This window comes from Strigops habroptila, chromosome Z (assembly GCF_004027225.2).
Source record: "Strigops habroptila isolate Jane chromosome Z, bStrHab1.2.pri, whole genome shotgun sequence".
NCBI classification, from domain to species: domain Eukaryota; kingdom Metazoa; phylum Chordata; class Aves; order Psittaciformes; family Psittacidae; genus Strigops; species Strigops habroptila.
In genome coordinates, this window is record NC_044302.2 from 71422785 (window position 1) to 71433417 (window position 10633).

A 10633-nucleotide genomic window follows, 5' to 3' on the forward strand; every position below is an offset into this window, starting at 1 on the left:
ATGCAATATACTGATACAGATTCCAAGTTCTTCCTGCAAGCCAAGTAATGCCCCAATACTTCGCATGAAGACAAAATGAACAAGTTTACTAGAGCATATGAATGTACAGAGGGAGAGGGTTTCTTGTCCTTTCAAAGCCAGGAGCAACCAGAAATTGTTAAAACACAAGTGTATTTATTTTGACAAAGTTCCTTATGCCTCCTAATCTGAAAGACTGACAAAGTAAATATGTTGGACTACTTGAATCCTACTTTTTTGTGTGTATCTAAAAATTTGTATGGCCTGCTAAGGAGAACAGCATTGCAGAGCAGTGTTTGGGATTCATTTGGCAAGGGAAAATGAAGGACAACCATGATAAGAACAAGCCTTATTCTTCCTGACATTAATGAGTTTTGAGAGCAGAGGAGTAATAAGCAATATTTATCTTTATGCAGACATACATAAGAAGACAAAGTAATGGTATTCTTCCAAGTTCTTTGTACCATGCAAACTTATTCACTTGTGACTGCAATGAAATACTGCTCGCAGTAGGTTATGCCTCCCTTCCAAATGGGTTTCATCTTTCATTCTGAAATTATAGAGACTTCTACCATTGACTTTGGTAGAAACAAAGTCAAATCCAGTATAATTCATCATGATTTGGTCTTTAAATGTCTTACTATCATTGTAATGACAATTTAGAGATTGGTGATGTGAATTGACTTGCTTAATGTTAGTCAACTTACATGAATAGGAAATGTCCCTATCAAATTAGTAAGTTAATTTGTTTCTTTCAGGAAGCATAAGATCCTAGGTACGTGCACTTTCCTAGTCTTTGTGGAATTACAGTAATAATGTCTTCAGTTTGTACCATGATGAATTTTTAAGGATTTTTCTTCTACAGAGGAATTCTTCAAATGACAAACTCCCCTAGTGCCACTTTCCCATGGTTTCTTTCCCACTCTACGCATTTTTCACAAGTTTTCATTCTATTATACAGTAAACCCCTGCCACCCACAATTTTAAAATGTTCTCCTTCTCTCCGTCATTTTTACAAACAGATCAGTGTGTCACAATTTAAAAATATCTAACCTCATCAGGCAGTTAATTAAAAAATAGTTAAAAGAGCATTTACCTTGAAGCAAAATTTTCACTTCAAATGATTTTGGATATTTATAGTCTTTTTATGCCAGCTTGTAGCTGGCGAGTAAGGAAGACCTCCCTTTCCCAGCATGCATTCTAGATTACTTTTTAACAATAAACTCTTCTCTCTTACAAAAGCATCAATACTTCCTTATGGCTCATTAAAGCATCCTAGCTTTGGTTTCTAACTGTTTAAAGTTCAGTGACTCATACTACATCATGAAATAGTGCCTTCACCACTTTCTGAATTCAGGATCTTTAAAACCTGTGTTGCATTGCTTCGTTAAATGTTGTGGTCAATTTGGTCTTTGGCTTGGAAATCAGCTGATCATTTTGCTGTTTGTAATGTGGACTTCCATCACTCTTCAGAAATCCTGAGCATCTTCTAATAGGAATTTGTACAATGTTAAAATATACTTGCCACTTTCAGGGGAAGAGGGTCAGTTTCCTACAGACTTTGCCAAAATATGACATTTGATGGCTAGTTAGGATTTGCAAGCATTGAGATCTTTCCATATTTGTCTGCTTTCCTCATTAAGTTGCTTCTCCAGAGACTTTCTGATTTCGTATGAACACAAGACAGCACAACATTTCCATCCTTTTGCTGAATTAAAGATTTTTGAGTAGGTTTTTTTTAAAGTGATAAGGATTTGACTAACACGTGATGCTAGAAGTCCTCACACAAATTTAGAAAATTATACTTTTATTTTTTCAGTATATATCATTGAGCAGGAGCAGGATTAAGAAAAATAGAAAATGGCAATCTGCTTTCACTTTCTGGTCGCTTTCTCAGCTACTTGGTTTAGATCACACTGTTATCAGGTCTGTAAAGTCCAAGCAGGTTCTAGTGCTATTTTTCTCCAGTATTTTTTCAGTGTGCTTCTTAAACATTAGCATTCTAATTTACCACATCAGGGAAACAAGACCTTATGCTCCAGTCTTCAGTTGCTCTAAATGTCCAGAACCATTGTCATCACATATAGGTAAACCAGCACTGACAGCATGATATTTTGTTACATTGTCTCAATTGTCCTTTGGCTTCAGCTCTCCAAAGGCACACAGGTTATGGAAAACTGCTAAATCCAATCACATATATTTAATAGCCCTACAAGTGCACTGATGTAGACCAAAAACTGAAATACCATCAGACAATTTGGACGTTCAATTTCCGCACTAGTTTCATGAATTCACTGGATCTCTGTCGTACAGAGTTCTTCAGTCTTTCCCTGCTGCTCATGTTCTTCACTATCCTGTCTGGTGAATAGGTCTTATAAATCTCCAGCTTCCCAAGTCTATCTGACTGGAGAAAACCTTATAAAATTATTAGCATCCACAGTGAGATGATGGGGTGCTTAATTTCCACCCATACAAGTTCAGACTTGGGAAATATTTTTTTTCTGTGTAGCCACTTGTCTCTTTGTCCAAGAGTTGTCTTCATGAATAAGTGATTGTTTAATAAGTGATTTTAATAACTAACAACTATTGGTGCTATTGATTGCAGGAATTTCCATCACTTCTTGGAGGTATTTAGCTAGTAACAGAAACCCAAGACAGAACAGAAGGCAAACAAGCCATATATTCAAAGAAGATATTTCACATTATTGCAGACAGACACAGTGTACATGTATCAGTATTGGAAAGCTAAAGATCCACACCCCCAGACTTGAATAAAAGCTGTGTCATAAGGGGTTTGTTTATTTGTTACTAAAATTGTAATGTGTATGAACAATCTCAACATTAATTGAAAATCCACTGACTATTTCTAACTCAAAGTAGAAGATAGATAAAAACTAACACACTGAAGATGCGTAAAAGACAGCATATATGTGAATGAAGTAAAGTAGAGCAAGCAGTAAAATACCTTTTGACTTCTTTTACTCTTGTCAGTTCCAGCTTAGGTTATTGGCAACAAACATTCCTCTTTTCCTTCACCATGACTGATTGCAGTATATCTAGGTGAATAAACTAAGTCACTTTGCAGTGAAGACTGGAGAGTTAAGAAGTACTTAGTAGCATGTGAAGTATGCTTGAACGCAATTATTCTTCCGAATGCAATGTGGTAGTTTGCTGTGGAATTTTGCTTAGTGAGCCTTTCCCCATATAGAAATCTGTACACATATGGTGTGTTGTAACCACAGATAATTTGACAGCCAAGCAGCCAATTCCTTCAGCATTAACTATCAATCAATTAACATCTCTTTTTCCTTTCTTTTTTTTTGTTTTTTTCCTTCTTTCATTGCAACAGCGCGGGTGTTGGAAGGACTGGAGTATTCATAACCCTGAGCATTGTGTTAGAAAGAATGAGATATGAAGGTGTTGTAGATATCTTCCAGACTGTCAAAATGTTAAGGACGCAGCGGCCAGCCATGGTACAGACAGAGGTGAGCAAAACAGTATCCATATACAGTGTTGATGGAAAAGAAGGGATATTTCCACAGCCAAAGAATGCACACATAGAGGCTATATAGAATGTGCTTACACTTATATCTTAAGTGACTATATGACTACAGTCTAAAATCTGCCATAAAGGTACTGCAAAGACTGTTAAAGCAGGAGATACTCCAGGCTGTGGAAGAAAAAGATCATGTCAGTAGTGGACCCTAAATTGTGGTAGTTAAGGAAAACAATATTTTAATAAGCATTACCTATTTCTATTTGAACCTTTGTTTCCTGACAGAAATGTGTGGTAATAAAGAAGGAGGTAAATTATTTCTGCAGGTGGATCCACTGGTGTTTTTTTGTTAGGGGAGCAAAGTGGTGTTCACGGCTTCAGCCACTATTATTTAAATGGTTTTCGTACTTTCTGTCATCAAGTAAGTGACTCTTTGGTCTGAAAATCGTAATGGTAAACTCAGCATTCAGGAAAACCATAGTGTAAGTAATTTCTATGCTAACAAGAGTGCCATAGAAAAATAAGGAAAGGAATAAGCAGTATCAACTGATTTTTGGTGCTTGGATGCTTGGAACTGTGTCATGTCATGAAGAATACTTAAACATTTCCAGTTGTGCTTAATGTCTACTTAAATTTCTGAATAGGAGGCTTGAATTAAGCCAGAGCAAATAGGTTAGGAAACCAAGCAAAAGGACAGGAAAATGGAAATGTTTTAGGTCATACATTAATTAAGTATAATTTGATTGACACTGGCCTTTAAACAACTGCGAAATTTAAAATGGTTCCCCAGATTTTGCCATTTTCCACAAGAAGATTAAACTTGCTCTATAAAGGATGGGTAGTCTTACTTTCAAGAAGACAGCTTCATAAAAAAAGTATATGAAAAATAAAGATAGATACTTATTTTTAATCTTGTCAGCTAGCCAAGTAAATTGCTGTGACCAAACTGAAGAGTTAATTCCATTTCTTTTCAATTACCATCATTATTCTGGATAAGCAAAATGAAAAATGACTGCTTTCCGTTAGTTTTGTTCCAAGAAATAACTACAGTATACAGAAAAACTATGCTATTTGGACCCTACAGAGGGGCCTGACAGAGTTCAGCTACACAGTATATTTTCTCTCCTCCTACTTTGACTTATCTCCATATGCTACCTTTCATCCCCCCTGCTGAAAATAGAAGTGTGGTGTACTCATTTCTTTCAGGATTCTGTAGAAAACAAATCTGTCATTTGGTAGTATAAACTGCCAAGAAGTCTAATCTTTACTAAACAAAACACTTGAAGTCCACATGAACCACGCATACACTTAAAATTTATTCATACATCTAATGCATTCAACATTGTTCCAACAGGAAGCAGAAAAGAGCTATTAGTGGTCATGCCACTACATTGAAGCAAATACCCAATGTGTTTCATGGTCTCCAAAAGGATTTTAATTATAATCTTAACAAGTATGACCCTTTGGGGTTACCACATAGCACTTTCAGATAAATAAGCAGGGCTTCCTGATATTTTGGGTGGCTTTCAGAGGCAATTTCTTTTCAGTTTTTTTCTTTTTTAATATTTAAAGCCTGAGTGGCAGTTGAAAATGAGTACACAGAAGTGCCATTTAAGCATGAAATATTACATAAATGTGCAAAAGGACTGCTGGTGGGGGTGAGAATAACACAAAATGCCAAATGTTGAATTCACCAGGGGTGTAAGCAAATCTCTCACCACACTGAACTTTTCTCTGCTTCTAGGTGTAGGTTGAAATGCAATCTGTTTCATGTTAATAAGGTGTTTTAGCTGTGTATTTCTCTCTTAGGCCATTTTCTTGCCACAGGCTAAGATATCTTCACATCTTCATCAAAGCCTGTATTACTGGAAGTTTGGGATTCCCTTTGCTTCCTTAACATCATTTTTAACATGGTGGTTTTCCATTCAGCATGCCATGTTAAGGCTGTGATGGGTTTTGCCACTTCGTGTATTGTATTTGCTATTCAGTTTATTGGATATGTTGCTACTTAAATATGTGGGGGAAAAACATTTTAGCATGCTTCCATAAGAAGAAAGCTTTATGCTGATGTTATACTAATCCAGAAATAACAAATGGTCAGTATATAGTTGTATAGTCTCTGCACAGAAAGAAGCTTCATTCTGTGGAAAGTGTTATTGCATTAAATGAGTGTCTGTCTTCATCTGTTGTAACTGACTGGTTTTCTGTTGGTGTCAGCAAGAGAATGTTGCTGAACTGCACGAGCCTCTGTGTTGTATTTATCTGTAGCCACAAAGTGTTCACTCTTAACTGAAAGAAAATGGAAACCAACCAACAAGCTGGGTTTTTGATGCTTTTATTGTCTATCTTTCTTTCTCCAGGATCAATACCAGTTCTGCTATCGAGCCGCACTGGAATATCTGGGCAGCTTTGATCACTATGCAACGTAAAAACCCATCGTGGATTTTTATTGCAGGCCCTTTAAGATCCATAGAGCCGCTTCTGAGCCATACAATGTGCTTTAGAAGTACTTCTTAACTCTTAGCTAAGGAGCAATTATTGGGGATATATAAAATTAATTAATTAATTAAAAAATTAAAAAAAACAATAACGGGGATACTTAACAACAACGAAAAGCCCAACAACAACAAACTATTCCATGTGGACCAAGAATTCACAGTTTAATAACCTAACCATAGTAAAAGAATCCTGACCACTGAGGCGTCTGAAGGATCTCATTTACAGATACCTCAAGGGTTTGACTTTGGTTGAAGTAAAAGGGAAGAGGAAATTAATCAGAAAGAATGATCATCTTGTTCAGGATTTAATGCTGTTGCAAACAGGAATTTTGAGAACTGCAGTTCAGTGCAGGTCCTGGCTTCTCAAAGAAAGTGGACTCTTTACTTCAGCATCACCTCTTCCCATCATACTGCTCATCATAACACTTTAGGGAAAATGTGGGAATGTTTAAAAAGAAAGTCCTTGATTTAGTTTTTTAGTATTGTAAAGATACTGCTGACCTGTGCTTCATTTTTAACTGTGTAAACTTTTTCCTTTTTTTAACAAGAGTTTATCATTCAGTGAAGTGAAATTAAAGAAAAGGTTGCATAACTTTTAATCTTTTTGTTTAAAAACTGTAGATTTTTTTTTAAACTGTAGAATTGTTACCTGTAATGTTGTGCTGTAGAAATGTTAAACACTTTGAAAATTTGCACATTTTTGTGCAGTCCTGTATTTATCTACAGTACCACAGTTTTGTTAGATATTACTTTTACAGTTTTGTTTGGTTTATTTTGCTTTAAGAAAATATTAATTGTAATCAGTTAAATCAAATTGGGGCTTTTTGGTTTCCTTTGGAATCAACAGGGAGGCGCAAAGTATAAAGATGCTGCTAACACACACACATGCACACACATGTACACCCACGCCCTCTCTCTTTATATATATATATGTATCTATTACTGTCTACCTTTGTCGAACCCTCTGTGTAGTTACAGAGATACAGAAAGGTAGATATTCACACACATGCACATAAACATTTCAGTTTTTACATACCTAGATTTATCAATGCATTGGGAATTTTTTGCAGTATACTACAATTATATTAAACTACTATTTTATCATCTCTGCATTTCCAAGGTCCATAAACTTCTGTTTCAAAGGGAAGCGAGGAATGCACATCACTGATATTTGGCCACCATCTCTATCCCATATAATATTTCTATCCACATTGCCACTTGAGCACACACGCACATGAACACATGCACATGCACACATGCACAGAGTATGTGATCTAGGCTTCCAGTGAAGTTCAATATTTGTAACACTGTAGTGCAATAAGAAATCGTATTATAAAATGTAGGAGGTGTGCATGTGGGAAAGGTCAGTGCATATCCCTTTAGGAGGGGAGAATGTTGTAATATACTAGGTATTAAGATGTTTTAAAACTGTATTCAATAGTATACTGTCTATAGTGTGCGCTATATAATTTACATTTATCGTATTTAACAGGGCAAAGCCAAACACACATTGCTCTGGGAAATCAAACATTTTGTGGCATACAGCATTGTTTGGGGATGCTGGGTTTTATTTTAATTTTACATTTAGAGTGCCTTATATTTGACACTTATTTTGAATAGCATTTCTTTAGGTTAGCCTTCATTTGTATTTAGTTCAGTTTGTTCATATCCTTGTTATTTTTTCAAACATTTTAATACGTGTATCAGAAAATTTTGAAAAATATGCATTTCCAGTTTCTAACCAAGTATGGATGGTAATAAATGATAACCCAAAACACATAGGTAGTCAAGGCCATTATCTTTCCATATTTCCAATAACAGACAAGCCCACAAATTAAAGATCTACTTCTCGTTGGCTTTTCAAACCCACTGTGTCACTGGTTATAGTGTTATCATTGCAGAGATGTAGCAGTACAATAGCAGTAGTTGACATCGGCAGTGCTCATGCATCTTTTTTCTTCTTTTTTTTTTTCTAATTTTGGGCCAAGCCCTGCTCATTTGCTTGTGTCAACAGATTGCTAAAGTCAAGCAACTGCTTTCAGTGGGAGGGTTCGCGTAAGGCTACCGAGACTGAGCCCACAGAATATATTTGAGAATGACGCTAGTTTTCTTCCGGGGAACACAGAAAATTCTGCAAACAGCACAACGTACTTTTTGAGAATTTTAATAGGATGCCATTTACATTGACCCTGTTTTCCAACATGCCTCCTGCCATTGTCAGTACATGAGAATCAAAGGAATTCTTTCCTTGGGGTTTCAAATAGGAGCATTTTTATGGCTTGTCAGTGTGACCTCAACTTTTCTTCTTCAACTTTTCCCATACCAGCAGAAAGGAAAATATGAAAGACCAAACTCCAGCAAGCATTGTATTTGAGCACTTTTCTAAAGAAAAAAAATCAAAACAGAAACATAAATACGTATATATATACAGAAGTATTATAGAAGGCTACCTCAGAATGAGATTCTCTAACTTACACCTGAAACAGAAGAATGTGCACTATGTTTCTTTTTCTTCTTCCTTGATTTATATTTTAAAATAATTATTGAAGTGCCAGGTTATGGGATGTGGTCATGTTCTTCAGATCAAATGTAAGGGATCAGAAAAACAAGATAATCAAAAAGCATCATTTTGGAGACATAGACTAGGGAAGACTCTTGCACACTGAATCTGTAAAGGGATTAGTGTGTTCTCCCTAGCAGACTGTCATGCAAGCCTCAAAGAAAATGAGGGGATTAAAAAAAAAGCAGAGCCGATTTGTGAGGAAAACTGTTGTACAACTAAATATTCATTTTAGTTATGTTTCTTAGGATAACTGTTAGCATCATTGATGTGCATTCCACTTTCTGTATTTTTATATATAGTCATTCTATGGTTAATTTGGATAGTAAGCACCTTTGTCTACATACATCATACATTTCTGAGCTTAAAATTGGTTTTATCAGCATAACCAGTATGGTGCTATTATTTACATTTATATGTGTAGTTATGTCTAATTTTGTAATTAGTTGCAATGGAGGAAAAAAAACAACCACAAAATATATAAAAATGATTTATACAGAAGTTTAATTTAGCTCTTTTTTAAAAAATTATTTAAGTGGTTAGGTAGTAGAGAGAATGGCTGGAGGAAGGAATGGCCCTCTAGGGAGATTTGCACTTTCTATGTATACCTTTGTACTATGCACTGCCCTATTGATTCTACACCCAATAATGTTACAACTTGAACCCATCTGTAAGAAACTGCTTCTAAAATCCACTTGTGTGTATTTAAATGACACAGAACATGTAAAAAGGAAAAAAAAAAAATGTTTGCAATGACTAAAAAAGAATGCAACTGCTTTTTTTCCTTTTATTCTCTCCTATTTTCTTTAGTTTTATTACTTTTTTTTTTTCTTTTTTTTTTCTTTTTTTTTTTCCTCTCTCTCTTTTTTTTTTTTTGGTGCCCTGATACTCCACAGATATCAGAAGGCTGCAGGTCTCATCATAACCATCTGTTATGTGGCTTTGCCATTCAAGCTTGGAGTGTCTTTACAAAGATAATAAAAAATTGTGTTCTTTGCTCTTGTTTTGGATGCATAGACTAAAAAAAAATTACCTTGTAAAATGGCTTGTTAAAAAAGATACAATTACCTCTAATTAGTAGTACGCGTAAATGTTTTACAGAATGAAAGGCGTGCTTTTTATTTTCTTACTTCGTTACATTGGTGGCGAAAGAAAGTCTGTATGAAAATCAGTTCTTTGCTGACACAAGTTCCATTTGTTACAAATGAATTCTAATAAAATGTCAGTGTTATGCAGCCCTGGTCTTCTTTCTTAAGCAGTACTTTTGAAATCAAAACTTGTTTGGTTCCTCTTGATGATAAAGGAGTTTAATTGGAACTACAAAGCAGTCATTAATCTTCTTAACTAGCAGCTGGACAGTGGAAAATACATTCTTAGCTTAGCAAATATATATCATCTTCAGCACCAAATTTTGAGCCAGCATAGGCAAACTCTTTGGCATAAATTCCCATAGCTTCATATAAATGTAACTGAAATCACACACTTTACATGCCTCAGAAGTTCCCCTTTGTGCTTTAGAAATGTATCATTACACTGAGAAAATAGAATTCTGTCCATTCATAGGTGCAATCCAAAGAGGACAAAATACCTACACATTTGGGGAAAATTGTGAATTTTTCAGTCCTGCAGAGTTGGCAGGTTCTGGAGTAAATCCTAAGTCACTGGTCAGAATTCAGGTACTGAAATTGTGGCAAGCAGTCGTGACAGATTTTTGAGTGATGTCTGCTATGCACTGCAGGTGCAGCGAGTGTAAACGTGGGTCTGTGAAGCTGCTGTCCAAATACTGTGCAAGTGTTTTCAAACACTTTGAAAAAGTTTTAGATGAACATGCCAAGTGTATTGAGGCAAGTTACAAGGGGCATGTCATGGCAATCTATAGTCAAGGAAACCATAAAAGAGTCTTGCTCTGTTTGCTTGCTTTGAAAGAGGGCAGGTTCTGTCTCCAAGATTGCTTTGTTAGTAAGGGAACACAGTCTATTAGCAATTACTATTAAGTACGTGGTAATAAAGAATTCTCTGTGCTGAAGGATGTGAAAAGACATAAAAATCAGACTGCTTTCT

General features: G+C 35.6%; 1 protein-coding gene across 50 annotated transcripts in view; it reads left to right on the forward strand.

The window, feature by feature from the left end:
* PTPRD (protein tyrosine phosphatase receptor type D) overlaps window positions 1–9808 on the forward strand; it is a 1245299-nt gene extending 1235491 nt beyond the window's left edge. For 48 of the 50 annotated variants that reach the window (XM_030512143.1, XM_030512142.1, XM_030512141.1 and 45 more), the window contains 2 exons: window positions 3368–3503; window positions 5875–9038. In XM_030512143.1, coding sequence (XP_030368003.1) covers window positions 3368–3503; window positions 5875–5943 — 205 coding nt within the window. In that variant the 3' untranslated portion in view covers window positions 5944–9038. Of the gene's footprint in view, window positions 1–3367; window positions 3504–5874 lie in introns of all 50 variants that reach the window. The other 2 variants (XM_030512140.1, XM_030512189.1) reach the window with 1 other exon arrangement.
* The last annotated feature ends 825 nt before the right edge of the window (window positions 9809–10633 follow it).